Source organism: Oncorhynchus mykiss, chromosome 18, assembly GCF_013265735.2.
Source record: "Oncorhynchus mykiss isolate Arlee chromosome 18, USDA_OmykA_1.1, whole genome shotgun sequence".
In the NCBI taxonomy this organism is placed as follows: Eukaryota; Metazoa; Chordata; class Actinopteri; order Salmoniformes; family Salmonidae; genus Oncorhynchus; species Oncorhynchus mykiss.
Window position 1 is genome coordinate 18,484,625 of NC_048582.1, and position 14,420 is coordinate 18,499,044.

The window sequence follows — 14,420 nt, forward strand, 5'->3', positions numbered from 1 at the left end:
CCGCCCAACCTTTTTTTTTTTTGAGATTATGATCATTTCCCTATATAAAACAAATCAATGTAAGTTATACATAATATACTAATGTACCTAAAAAATATATGGGTGTGGGGGGAATGACAAGGTGTGGTGGACATCTATGTAAAAAAAAAAAAAAAAAAAAAACTGATTTTTAAAAACCAATATTTTATTGAAAACATTTTGAATAACAACCATTGTTCAACATTTTATAAGACACCGTAACATTCCAAAAGTAGCCGATGGGCAGAGCTCAAGGAAGTAAGCCAGTGGATTTGAGAGATGGGGCCCGGATAGCGAAGGGGTCATCTGCACAGAAGAGCTCAGTGAGCAAAGTGAAACTATAATTTGTGGTATATTTCTAATGGACCTGGCCCGGGTATCCTGGAAGGATATTGACCTCATCCCCGTCAGTAGAGGATGCCTGGTTGCTTTTTAAAAGTGCTTTCCTCACCATCTTAAATAAGCATGCCCCGTTCAAAAAATGTAGAACTAAGAACAGATCTAGCCCTTGGTTCACCCCAGACTTGACTGTCCTTGACCAGCACAAAAACATCCTGTGGTGTACAGCATTCGCATCGAAAGCCCCCGAGATATGCAACTTTTCAGGGAAGTCAGGAACCAATATACACAGTCAGTTAGGAAAGCTAAGGCTAGCTTTTTCAAACAGAAATGTGTATCCTAATGTGTATCCTGTAGCACTAATTCCAAAAGATTTGGGACGCTGTAAATTCCATTGAGAATAAGAGCATTTCCTCCCAGCTGCCCACTGCAATGAGGCTAGGAAACACTGACACCACCGTTACATCAACGATATCCGATAATTTAAATAAGCATTTCTCTACGACTGTCCATGCTTTCCACCTGGCTACCCCTACCCTGGTCAACAGCTTTGCACACCCTGCAAAAACTTGCCCAAGCCCCCCCCCCCCTCCCCCACACACTTCTCCATCACCCAAATCCAGACAGCTGACATTCTGAAAGAGCTGCAAAATCTGGATTCCAACAAATCAGCGGGCTAGACAATCTGGACCCTCTTTCTAGAATGATCAGCCGAAATTGTTGCGACACCTATTACTAGCCTGTTCAACCTCTCTTTTGTATCGTCTGAGATCCCCAAAGATTGGAAAGCTGCCACGGTCATCCCCCTCTTCAAAGGGGGAGACACTCTAGACCCAAACTGTTATAGACCTATATCCATCCTTCCCTGCCTTTCTAAAATCTTCGAAAGCCAAGTTAACAAACAGATTACCGATCATTTCAAATCCCACCGTACCTTCTCCACTATGCAATCTGGATACCCGAGCTGGTCATGGGTGCACCTCAGCCACGCTCAAGGTCCCAAACGATATCATAACCGCCATCGATAAGAGAGTACTGTGCCGCCGTCTTCATCGACCTGGCCAAGGCTTTCAACTGTGTCAATCACTGCATTCTTATCGGCAGACTCAATAGCCTTGGTTTCTCTAATGACTGCCTCACCTGAATAATTTTGCACGCCCAATTTTTCAGTATTTGATTTGTTAAAAAAGTTTGAAATATCCAATAAATGTAGTTTCACTTCATGATTGTGTCCCACTTGTTGTTGATTCTTCACAAAAAAATACAGTTTTATATCTTTATGTTTGAAGCCTGAAATGTGGCAAAAGGTCGCAAAGTTCAAGGGGGCCGAATACTTTCGCAAGGCACTGTATCAATGATGTCGCTCTTGCTGCTGGTGATTCTCTGATCCACCTCTACGCAAACGACACCATTCTGTATACATCTGGCCCTTCTTTGGACACTGTGTTAACTAACCTCCAGACAAGCTTCAATGCCATACAACTCTCCTTCCGTGGCCTCCAACTACTTTTAAATGCTAGTAAAACTAAATGCATGCTCTTCAACCGATTGCTGCCCGCCTAGCATCACTACTCTGGATGGTTCTGACTTAGAATATGTGGACAACTACAAATACCTAGGTGTCTGCATAGACTGTAAACTCTCCTTCCAGACTCACATTAAGCATCTCCAATCCAAAATTAAATCTAGAATCGGCTTCCTATTTCACAAAACAAAGCCTCCTTCACTCAAGCTGCCAAACATCCCCTTGTAAAACTGACTATCCTACCGATCCTTGACTTCAGCGATGTCATTTACAAAATAGCCTCCAACACTCTACTCAGCAAATTGGATGTAGTCTATCACAGTGCCATCTGTTTTGTCACCAAAGCCCCATATACTACCCACCGCTGCAACCTGTATGCTCTCGATGGCTGGCCCTCACTACATATTCGTCGCCAAACCCACTGGCTCCAGGTCGTCTACAAGTTGTAAAGCCCCGCCTTAGGTAAAGCCCCGCCTTATCTCAGCTCACTGGTCACCATAGCAGCACCCACTCATAGCACGTGCTCCAGCAGGTATATTTCACTGGTCATCCCCAAAGCCAACTCCTCCTTTGGCTGCCTTTCCTTCCAGTTTTCTGCTGCCAATGACAGAATCGAATTGTAAAAATCACTGAAGCTGGAGACTTATCTCCCTCTCTAACTTTAAGCATCAGCTGTCAGAGCAGCTTACCGATCACTGTACCTGTATACAGCCCATCTGTAAATAGCACACCCAACTTCCTCATCCCCATATTGTTATTTTAATTTTTTGCTTTTTGGCACCCCAGTATCTCTAATTGCACAACGTCATAATTATTTTGCCTCTATGTCCTATTTATTGCATTACCTCCCTAATTCTTACTACATTTGCATACACTGTACATAGACTTTTATATTGTGTTATTGACTGTACGTTTGTTGATGTGTAACTCTGTTGTTTTTGTCGCACTGCTTTGCTTTATCTTGGCCAGATCGCAGTTGTAAAAGAGAACTTGTTCTCAACTGGCCTACCTGGTTAAATAAAGGTGAAATAAAATAATAAATCCAACACAGGTGTGGAGAGTCACCTACTTGTGAGAATCGCCAAAGTGAATTGCCTGGATTTCACTGGTGTATTTACACAGGTAGTTCTCTGCAAAGACTCAATGAGGTTCTCAATGTTGTTGCAGCTGATCACTTTGTGATACTGTAATTGGTCCACCATGAACTGAGGTTGGCGTGGGTTTTGCAGAGGCATGTGTCCCTGTCCTGGACTGTTGGCTTTAGAACTTAAAAAGCACGTATTTTGCAGAATTCCTAGTAGGACATTTTAATCTCTGAATATTCCCTCTTAAACTTCTGATAAAGGATCTGATTTGTGCCATTCAAGAAGCGCCTTTTGCTTTTTCTTTTCTTGTTCCTCATTAGTTTGTCCTTTTCCCCCTGTTGTTGCTCTACACTCTTAAAAGAAAAGGTTCTTGCAGTATCCTTTAGGGGTTCTTCAGATTGAAACTGTGCGGGAACCCCTATAAGCTCTTTGAAGAACCCTTTGAAAGGGTTCATCAAAGAACCCCTCTTAATGGATCCTCTAAGAGCCTTTTGAATAACATTTTGGGGTTCATTTTTGAACTACCTCCCCTATTATTATTATTAATAATAATAATACACAACAATAAAACAATATTTTAGTAGTCAGTGTTTATAAAAAAAATTATACCACAAATGAAATCAATTATAACCTGTTTAGAAATGATGACAATAAAAATACATTCTCTACACAAACAATATTTACATTACATTTGGAACAACTGTCTGCTGCAGCCATGTGCTTCAGTGTCACAAGTTTCCATGGTAACTAAATTAACATTCTCACCACAACCAAAGGACGGGTATATTTTGTATTAAAAAAACTATATAAAGGGCACACTCACTAAATATTGATACAGATTTTATTTAATTGACTCTTTCTCTAGTAGATAACATGACGTGTAATTATTAACGTGTTCTCATAGAAAAACATAGTAGAAGTTCAAAAGGACAAAACAGTGAAATTGAGGTATAAAATGCATCTGAAAAGTTGCTAAAATACCTGATAGAGAGGTGTTCAAAATATCTGGGGTGATTGTACTGTGAACTTAACATATATGAAAACATATATGTTTAAATAAAATCCCTCAAATTGACCCTGAGGACATGTGCCCGTAGTTGCCACATATGTAATTGACAAGGGCAGTAACAAATAATCTGCAGAGGTGGGCGTGGATCTGCTTTCGTCAGCGGTCCTCTTGGTTTTGGTGCCTGCAAGAAGGAGCTGTCAGCTAACGTTAGCTAGCTAAAAAAAAAACACGGAACGATTGACAGACAAGAACAGCGAAAGCACCAACGACAAAAAGCTGGTAAGTTAGCTATATGGTTGTCGAACTAGCTATGTTGTAGTAATCCAGTTGATTTACCATTTCGCTCTGCTACAACAAATCCGAATGCCAGCAATGAGGGTTTGGAGGCCCCACCAGTGCCAGATAGCTAACCACAGAATGATATTTGAGCAAATTTTTGCCAGCTTGGCTAATCTAGCTAGGTGGCTAACTGTAGCTAACAAGGCCCTGAACAAGGTGTCGGAGTTTTAGGTGGGAGAGAGGGACCGCATTCAACACATGCTCGCGAAAATAAGGGAACGGTGGGCATATGGCCTAGTTAGCTAACGTTTTCCTGCAGCAATGTGTTCGCAAACGTTAATTAGCAGGGCAATGTCCATTTGCTTTGCGTCAGGAAAAGTTTTTTTTCTTCCTTTTGCATTTAGTAAACTAGCTAGTTATTAACTAGCCAGCTAGTAAGCAACCAAAGTGTTCACGCCCCCTGGCGTAAAGAGTTGCTAGATATTTATACAACTCGCTAGGTACTAACGTTAGCTAGCTCACACAAACTAGCAACTAACGTTGCGGTAGGAATGTTTTGCTCTCATTTGTCTACGGTAGTGCTCGATGAGGCAACGTTAGCCACAAACAGGCCAAATCTAGTTACAGTAGTTGGCTAATATGTTAGTTCGCCAACGTGCTAGCTAGCTACTGTGTATAGATAGTCTGGTTGCTAATGAAACATGCCACAAATGATACGTCATCAAGATAAGTCGTAATAGCTCAGTGGTCGTAGGCTAGTTAGCCACTCAGGGACTAACAACATAATGCTCTGCTCTTCTTCACAGGTGCGTCAGAAGGGGGAGGCCCAATTTACCGTTTCGTTTTTGTTTAGCTCATTATTAATTGTATTTGAAAACAAACCCTACCCCCTCCTCACCCCTATTTTTTTTATTGTCCCATATACATTATTTGGTTTGTGATACCTCCTCCAGCTTTGGGAGCAGTGAGGGGTCTTCATGGCTGTTCGAAGAGGCCACATCAGGTACCTAAAAGTGAGTATGACTTTTACCATTAGGGGAGGATCTAGATCAGTCCTAAAGTAATTATATTGTCACAATCGTAAGCTAGCTAGCTATTTAATCAGATTGCATGAATATGTTGTGTGTTTGCCCATGGTTTTCGAATGTATTGATAAACACTGGGGCTTCAATTTCACTCTATATACACTCCTACGCTTATTAACATACTGGTATAAATATTTATTATTGCTCGCAAATAGAGAAAAAGGCATAGAAATTATCCTCATAGTCAGACCCATCAGTATTGGTCATCATGTTTACTACTGAAATACAGGAGTTTCATTCATCCAAGGGCCTGCTGGATGGCTAACTGTCTTACCCCACAGAATACACAATCAGATAGCCCCTCTGAATGAATGGAGCTCTGTCAGAACACAGCACTGAGGCCTGGTCAAGGGGATGCAATATTCAGAACAGGGGTAGCAGCTAGCTAACCCTCTTCCCACTGGGCAGGGGTTGTGTTAGAGTTCAATCTGCATTTTCAAAATGCAGACCGTTAAATCTGTTTTAAACCATTTCAGTTTTTTTTATATTGAAAGTTGTTTTTTGTTGTTGCTTCAGTCGAGTGATTGAGGGTTTTGCTACTATAGTTCTGCTTCACAGAACACACGTTAGTGCAACACATTCAGCAGAAAATAGCTTAATTTTCATCAGATGACAACAGAAGTGCAACACTATTTGGCTAGCTGTCACACGGGTACATTTTCAAACATATGAAAAAGCAAGGTATTACTTTCAAAAACGTTACATGACCATCGTTTTTCTAATGTTTATCTTAGAAAGACTGTAGCCAGGTACATTTCCTAATGTTTTGCCTCAATTTAATTGAGCATTTATCATAGAATAGTTGAATTTTTAACTGGAGAAAATGAGCCTACACCTAGAAAAGTAGCTACACGTGAGTCAGAGTGCTGTCTGCTGATTATAATGCCTGTCCGTGAATTCGCATCTGAGTGGAGAAGTGCAACTGAAGCACAAAATTAGTCTGATACCGAGCAGGAATTACAATAAGCATTTTAGGTTTGCTTTTGCAAAACGCAGCAAAATATTTCTTGTTTTTTATTTTCTGTGTAAAAAACGCAGGATTCTGGGTAAGCAGGTGTTCGCTCACAAGGCAGGTTCTAACATCCATGATGGCTGATTCTACTAATCAATGCCTCAAAGCAGGGCTTGAGCAAAAGCCTGCACACCCAGTAGCTCTGTGGGAGGAATGGTTGGTTACCCCTGGTTTAGAACTCTGTCAGACCACAACCAGGCTTGGTCAGTGGGATGAAGTGATTCGACCACTGCAGAAATAAGTGAAATGTGGTGGGGCTGACAGGGGGAGTTTCTCCATTCTACACAATAGAATCATCTCAATGTTCTGTGACCTTTGTGGTCTCTGGATCTCAACCTCTTATACCAGAGCAGTGTCGGGGCTGGCTGGGTATAGGCGTGTTTTAAGATAATGCCTGGTCCATGATTATGTAGAGAGTAGCTGAGAGTTGAGTCTGGCTGTGACAGCACTGCAGGTGATTAACTTGTGGGTAAGAGGAGCTACAGTCACTGCTGCCATCCACCATGGTGCTCCTACATCTGGGGTGTAATTCGGCTCTGTAGATTAGGACACTATGTTTACAATGTTGCATGTAGCATTGTAAAAAAAAAAATGTTTTCCTTTTCTGATTTAAAATCTGCATCCCGTTGACGTTTCAGCCATGCTGGTTTACTTCCAAATGTCTGTTTCTCTTCCTTAACTGTTCCCTCGCTCTCCCCTCCCTCCCCAGGAGGTGTATGACATGTCCAACGGCTACGAGGATCACATGGGAGGAGGAGATGAGGTGACGGATGCCAAGACCAACCTGATAGTCAACTACCTTCCCCAGAGCATGAGCCAGGACGAGCTACGCAGCCTCTTCAGCAGCATTGGCGAGGTGGAGTCCGCCAAGCTCATACGGGACAAAGTGGCAGGTACGGAACACCTTGTCCCACAATGCACTACAGGTGTGTGACCTCTGACCTTGGAGTAGAATGGATGGAGTTAGTCTGCTGCGTGTAGGGCTCACATTTACAGGGGTGTGTTCGGTGAACATTTTGCTATGTTGCGTCCTACTGAACACGACTCGGGTACCTTTTAACAAACCGTGGGGACCCCCATAATTGTTGATATATTACAAAGGGCACCTCCATAACATGTTTGTTCAAGCCAACCAGTCAGTGTGTAGAGTAACTGGTATACTGCCCTGTCTGCCTCTTGTAGGTGTATGAGAACTGCTGATGAGACATCTTTGACATGCTCACTAGTAACTTTGTGGTGAGATGTTTGTAGTATCTATGCAAACAGCTTTATGTCATATGTTCTGTTTAGGACTATGTCTCGCTGCAATTTGAACATTTGTCCTCCTAAACTTGATATGAGGTATTCCACATAAGGCTGTTGGTGTAGATATTTACCCATGCTCTCGATCTGTCCGTGATGGGCTCGGCTTTCCTTATTCCAGGAAAACAGCCCAGTTTTGTTGAAGCCTATTTCTTTGTTACTTGTTTTACGACTATAAACCATCAAAATAAAGAAAGTCGGACACTCCATGTGTAATCTCCCAGCAATGTAATGGGTATTTACCAACGTTACGGCATCACTGTGCCTTCCTCAGGGCGCTGGAAACGTTGGTAAATACCCATTACATTGCTGGGAGATTACACATGGAGTGTGCTACTCTCTTCATTTTTGATTTATTTGCCGTTAGCACCTCCACACACTGTTATTGTGGGTGTGCGCCAGCTCATGTTTTTTATCTACTTGTTTTACGACTAGCATGCATTGTGTAGATTTGTTTGGTTTAATCATTTATTTGACCAGTGTGCCGATTTATTTTGAAACTATACAACGTTTTTTTTATTTTATTTTATTGTTTTCCTTTTTTTTTCTCTAGGCCACAGTTTAGGGTACGGATTTGTTAACTATCTTACCCCTAGCGATGCAGAAAGAGCTATCAATACTCTGAATGGACTAAGGCTACAGTCTAAAACTATCAAGGTAACGTGCAATAAGGTGTTCCTACAGTACTGTGTCAACCCAACCATGTCATGTCATTTAAACTAGCCCTTCTCTACTGAGGCTGACTGTCAAATCCACCCCTAGACGCTTCCTCCTAGGCCCTCCTATGGATCTGAAAGGATTGTGTGGGTGTTAGCAATATGGTGTTATGTTAGCCTTTCTTTGCCCTTTGCTGATACCATCCCATTTAGTTTCAGATGGGCATGTAGTGCCAGTGGTTTAGGGTTGGATTTGGGAATCGGCGTTAGTGTGGGTCTATATTAGACAGGACTACGTCTGATAGGTCACTGGCCCAGCTTCTGACGGATGGAGTAGAGAAGTGCAACCGTATTTTCATCCTTATTGAAGATTCAACTTTATTTTAATTTCTTTATTCAGCACCACTACTTCAGGTTGACATTTTTACACGTTAATTTATCATTTAAGTTTGGAACTTTTTATTTGGTTTTGTACAAGAGAGAAAAAATTACTCCTGAGAATGTTTTTCCCGATGTTGATTTTGTTACTATAATTGTTGTCTACGTAATTTTGAACACTCGGAAAGTCCTACTTCGATATTTCCCACCACAGCTTACTACGGGAATAGTTTTTCTACGTAAAAACCACACTTTCACTATTTAATTTTCAAGTTTTGGAGACATTACTCATGATAAAACATTACTCATTCTAAAAGTAAACTCACGTTTTTGTAAATTCAAAACATAGGGCAATTACAAAACATGAATTCACCAGGATTGCATAGATATACAAACATAATAAAAACAACCTTCCAACATCCACTTTTTACGTAATTTCTGGCTAGATATAATTCGGGGTTGTGTGTATTCCTCAGTAGTACACACTGATATTGTCAGTGGTGTTTAATGTGCTATGTGCTGCCCTCTGGTGTTAGGTTTCATATGCGCGGCCGAGCTCTGACACCATTAAAGACGCCAACCTGTACATCAGTGGCCTGCCCAAGACCATGACCCAGAAAGACGTGGAGGACATGTTTGCTCGCTACGGACGCATCATCAACTCCCGTGTGCTGGTCGACCAGGCCTCGGGTAGGACCACACAGACACACTCTAGAACCAGGCCCCGCTGTGTTCCCTGTCTCTCAGCTGAACCTGTCCTGTTCATTTCTTTTCCCAGGCCTGTCTCGGGGGGTGGCGTTCATCCGGTTTGACAAGCGAGCGGAGGCCGAGGACGCCATCAAAGACCTTAACGGACAGAAACCCCCCGGATCTGCCGAGCCAATCACAGTGAAGTTTGCTGCCAGTCCCAACCAGGCCAAGAACACTCAGCTCATATCGCAGCTCTACCACAACCAGGGACGCCGCTTTGGAGGGCCAGTTCACCACCAGGCTCAGAGATTCAGGTAACACACACACACTGGAAGTGTTGTCCCCTCTCAGGTTCTCTAAAATGAGTGTGGAGCACATCAGTGACGAGAGACAGAGTGGTTACCCTAGCCCCCTCTATCCTCCCCCAGGTTTTCTCCGATGTCTGTGGACCATATGAGCGGTATGTCTGGGGTGAGTGTGCCGGGGAACGCCACCTCTGGCTGGTGCATCTTCATCTACAACCTGGGCCAGGACGCCGATGAGGGCATCCTGTGGCAGATGTTCGGGCCCTTCGGCGCCGTCACCAACGTCAAGGTCATCCGCGACTTCAACACCAACAAGTGCAAAGGCTTCGGCTTTGTTACCATGACGAACTACGAGGAGGCCGCCATGGCGATCGGCAGCCTCAATGGTTACCGCCTCGGGGACAAGATCCTACAGGTGTCGTTCAAGACCAGCAAAGGCCACAAGTAGAGAGAAATAGTGGGGGGGGGGGGGGCCTCACACCAGGCTTCTAATATGGAGGGTAAATTGCCACAGTTTGACAAAACAAACGTGTTTTTAGCGTTATCTCACTAAGCCCATTCTCACTCTGCATCTTTGTACTAGTCTAACAGAGAGTCTAGGCTGAGTGTGATACTTCTCGTTTTTTTTTTTTTTTTACTCATGATTTGGGATGTTCCAAACGCAGTTATCAATGTCCATCCTGATATGGTGACCAATTTCACAATTTAAGACTAGAGTGTTTTTCCTGTGAGAATTAACTAGTGTCACTATGTGCCATATGAATGGTAGGACCACGGTAGGGACTTGGAGAAGGATGTGCTACAGTCATGCGTCTAGTCCCCCACTGTAGGAGGAAGCATGCTGTCTTAGACGCTGGTTCCAGTGTAGAAATAGATGCCTTAAGTTACCACCCTGTCAAACCATCCACTGCCTCCAGCCATTCTAAAAGAAAAGCCCTTTTTAAATCCTTATTGTATAATGTCAGCCGTTTTGACGTAAACCATGCATTGGTCTTCTCTCACCTTGCAGAATCAGTTTTATACACAGCAAGTTAGGTACTGAATGGTACCATTACATAGCAGCGCGTGTGTCCCGTTTTTGGGGGTCTTTTAACAGTTGAATCTCTGAGAGGCCATGTAAAAAGGTCTGGAGATTTTAAAGTAGGAAAGTGTATAAGAAGGACCAAAGAAATGGAAGGATATGCTCTAACTGCCCCAGGGCCCGTATTCACATGCTGATCTAGGATCAGTTTGGCCTTGTCGATCCTAGATCAGCATTCAGTCCTCTGAGAAGCTTTTGTGAATAGGGAAAGATGCTTACTGTTATGACTCATTTCCCCTCACCAGTAATAGTTTGGGCATCTGAACAACCGGTACGAAGGCTGAATCTAACACAGTGAAGCAACACTGCTCTCTCTCTCATCCAGTTTTCTGTTTTTGTAAAAAAAAAAAAAAAAAAAAAGTTGTCAATCTTTTGATGTTTTTCTTGAATTTTCTTTCTGAGAGACTAACTTTCCTTTTTTCGTCGAAGCGTAGATTACTGATCGGAGAGTTGGAAGAGTTTTTATTTAAGTTTTTATGCTCATCTCGAGCTAAAGAAGAATTTATGGCCTTTGTGATTTTATTTTTGTTGGTATAGATTTGTTTTGATTGTTTTACTTTGCAATCATTAAATGTTTATTTAGATTTGACTCAACGTTTTGGTTTTGTTTCTTTTATTTCTTCAGATTTGGTTTGGGATTTTTCGTTGGGGTTTTCTGTTTAGATTGTAGAGCTACAGACACCAGACTGCTAATATGATGATGCTACAGTATGACACTACTCACCGCACTCCCATTGAGATATTACAGGACGTTTGAATGGTCAACATAAGGTTTAGCTAGACTCCAAGATGGTCTGAAGGCCAAGAGGATGCAGTCTCCAGTATAAAACACCTCAGACGTTGGCCTTATTTTCATTCAAACTTATGTGTGAAACATGAGGCAGAGGGCTTTCAGGGTTTCAAAGATGGGAGTCCTTCATGTTAATAGGATCTAGAAGTTACTGATCAAATCAAAGTTTTTGTCACTTGCGCCGAATACAACAGGTGTAGGTAGACCTTACAGTGAAATAATTACTTACAGGCTCTAACCAATGGTACGGGGGGGAAAAGGCGCGTGTGTAGGTAAGTGATGAAACCCATAAGGAGTCTTCTAATACAGGTACTGCAGGAGGCAGTTTGTCACTTATGGACCTTCTTTGATCTGCCTTGCAGCCAACAAACACAGTCACCCTGAGAAACTGTGCCTCTTTTTTTAATATAAATGTGCAATAACCTAAAAGAGGGTAAAAAAAACAGCTAAACCCAGGCATTTTCAAGTGATGTTTTTAGACTTAAAATAAGAGGACTTTGTAATCGGGAAGAAGACTGCCGGTTGGTTTGACATCAAGCGAATATTCCTACATCTGTTTTTAACATATCTTGGTTGTGCACTTTTCATCACCAAGGCCTTTTCTATGTAGGTTTGAGAATGTAGTCTGTTGGAGAGAAAATAACTGACTACAGCAGCACCACAACACGGGATCAGACAACTGGCTTTAGTTAGTTTCCTGCTGCAGCAGATCTAGGATCCGTTTACCCTTACACAGTCCTAACCTTCACCATAATGGGTGACAATTGTTTTAGAAAATTAGGGCCTTGTCTCCTGGACTTTCAATAGAGATTCTCCATTGAGCATGATTTTATGTCCAGGAGTAGGCTTCATCTGGGTTCTGGGAACAGCCTAGAAACCAGACTGAAACGGTACTAGAGAGAGTGGTTATTCTGAACCGGAAACGTTACCAGAGAGTGGTTATTCTGAACCGGAAACGTTACCAGAGAGTGGTTATTCTGAACTGGAAACGTTACTAGAGAGGGGTTATTCTGAACTGGAAACGTTACTAGAGAGAGTGGTTATTCTGAACTGGAAACGTTACTAGAGAGTGGTTATTCTGAACCGGAAACGTTACCAGAGAGTGGTTATTCTGAACCGGAAACGTTACCAGAGAGTGGTTATTCTGAACCGGAAACGTTACCAGAGAGTGGTTATTCTGAACCGGAAACGTTACCAGAGAGTGGTTATTCTGAACTGGAAACGTTACTAGAGAGAGTGGTTATTCTGAACTGGAAACGTTAATAGAGTGGTTATTCTGAACTGGAAACGTTACTAGAGATAGTGGTTATTCTGAACTGGAAACGTTACTAGAGATAGTGGTTATTCTGAACTGGAAACGTTACTAGAGAGAGTGGTTATTCTGAACTGGAAACGTTAATAGAGTGGTTATTCTGAACTGGAAACGTTACTAGAGATAGTGGTTATTCTGAACTGGAAACATTACTAGAGAGAGTGGTTATTCTGAACTGGAAACGTTACTAGAGAGAGTGGTTATTCTGAACTGGAAACGTTACTAGAGAGTGGTTATTCTGAACTGGAAACGTTACTAGAGAGTGGTTATTCTGAACCGGAAACGTTACTAGAGAGAGTGGTTATTCTGAACCGGAAACGTTACTAGAGAGTGGTTATTCTGAACCGGAAACGTTACTAGAGAGTGGTTATTCTGAACCGGAAACGTTACCAGAGAGAGTGGTTATTCTGAACCGGAAACGTTACCAGAGAGAGTGGTTATTCTGAACCGGAAACGTTACTAGAGAGTGGTTATTCTGAACCGGAAACGTTACCAGAGAGAGTGGTTATTCTGAACCGGAAACGTTACCAGAGAGAGTGGTTATTCTGAACCGGAAACGTTACTAGAGAGTGGTTATTCTGAACCGGAAACGTTACTAGAGAGTGGTTATTCTGAAACGGAAACGTTACCAGAGAGTGGTTATTCTGAACTGGAAACGTTACCAGAGAGAGTGGTTATTCTGAACCGGAAACGTTACTAGAGTGGTTATTCTGAAACGGAAACGTTACCAGAGAGAGTGGTTATTCTGAACCGGAAACGTTACCAGAGAGTGGTTATTCTGAACCGGAAACGTTACCAGAGAGAGTGGTTATTCTGAACCGGAAACGTTACCAGAGAGTGGTTATTCTGAAACGGAAACGTTACCAGAGAGTGGTTATTCTGAACTGGAAACGTTACCAGAGAGAGTGGTTATTCTGAACTGGAAACGTTACTAGAGAGTGGTTATTCTGAAACGGAAACGTTACCAGAGAGAGTGGTTATTCTGAACTGGAAACGTTACCAGAGAGAGTGGTTATTCTGAACTGGAAACGTTACCAGAGAGAGTGGTTATTCTGAACTGGAAACGTTACCAGAGAGAGTGGTTATTCTGAACTGGAAACGTTACCAGAGAGAGTGGTTATTCTGAACTGGAAACGTTACTAGAGAGTGGTTATTCTGAACTGGAAACGTTACCAGAGAGAGTGGTTATTCTGAACCGGAAACGTTACCAGAGAGAGTGGTTATTCTGAACTGGAAACGTTACTAGAGAGTGGTTATTCTGAAACGGAAACGTTACCAGAGAGAGTGGTTATTCTGAACCGGAAACGTTACCAGAGAGTGGTTATTCTGAACCGGAAACGGCACTGGAGGGGGAGTGGTTATTCTGAACTGGAAACGTTACCAGAGAGAGTGGTTATTCTGAACTGGAAACGTTACCAGAGAGAGTGGTTATTCTGAACTGGAAACGTTACTAGAGAGTGGTTATTCTGAACTGGAAACGTTACCAGAGAGAGTGGTTATTCTGAACCGGAAACGTTACCAGAGAGAGTGGTTATTCTGAACTGGAAACGTTAC

At 42.4% G+C, this 14,420-nt stretch overlaps 1 protein-coding gene across 4 annotated transcripts; it reads left to right on the top strand.

Moving 5' to 3' along the window:
• The first annotated feature begins 4,097 nt into the window (after positions 1–4,097).
• elavl1a (ELAV like RNA binding protein 1a) lies at positions 4,098–14,235 on the top strand. 4 transcript variants are annotated; one of them, XM_021571091.2, is made up of 7 exons: positions 4,098–4,255; positions 5,209–5,268; positions 7,062–7,278; positions 8,208–8,311; positions 9,225–9,378; positions 9,467–9,692; positions 9,807–14,235. In XM_021571091.2, the coding sequence occupies exons 2-7, from the start codon at positions 5,233–5,235 to the stop codon at positions 10,129–10,131; spliced, it is 1,062 nt and encodes a 353-aa protein (XP_021426766.1). In that variant the 5' UTR covers positions 4,098–4,255; positions 5,209–5,232; the 3' UTR covers positions 10,132–14,235. The 4 variants fall into 4 exon arrangements, with proteins under 4 accessions (XP_021426766.1, XP_021426769.1, XP_021426768.1 ...); XM_021571094.2 differs by having other exon boundaries at positions 4,099–4,255; positions 7,062–7,245; positions 9,807–12,225; XM_021571093.2 differs by having other exon boundaries at positions 4,100–4,255; positions 5,062–5,268; positions 9,807–12,225.
• The last annotated feature ends 185 nt before the right edge of the window (positions 14,236–14,420 follow it).

Coding starts and splice junctions, on each gene's coding strand:
- elavl1a (XM_021571091.2), top strand. CDS start 5,233: ATGGCTGTTCGAAGAGGCCACATCAGGTACCTAAAA. Junction 9,379..9,466: donor GCTGGTCGACCAGGCCTCGG/GTAGGACCACAC, acceptor TTCTTTTCCCAG/GCCTGTCTCGGGGGGTGGCG. Junction 9,693..9,806: donor CACCAGGCTCAGAGATTCAG/GTAACACACACA, acceptor ATCCTCCCCCAG/GTTTTCTCCGATGTCTGTGG.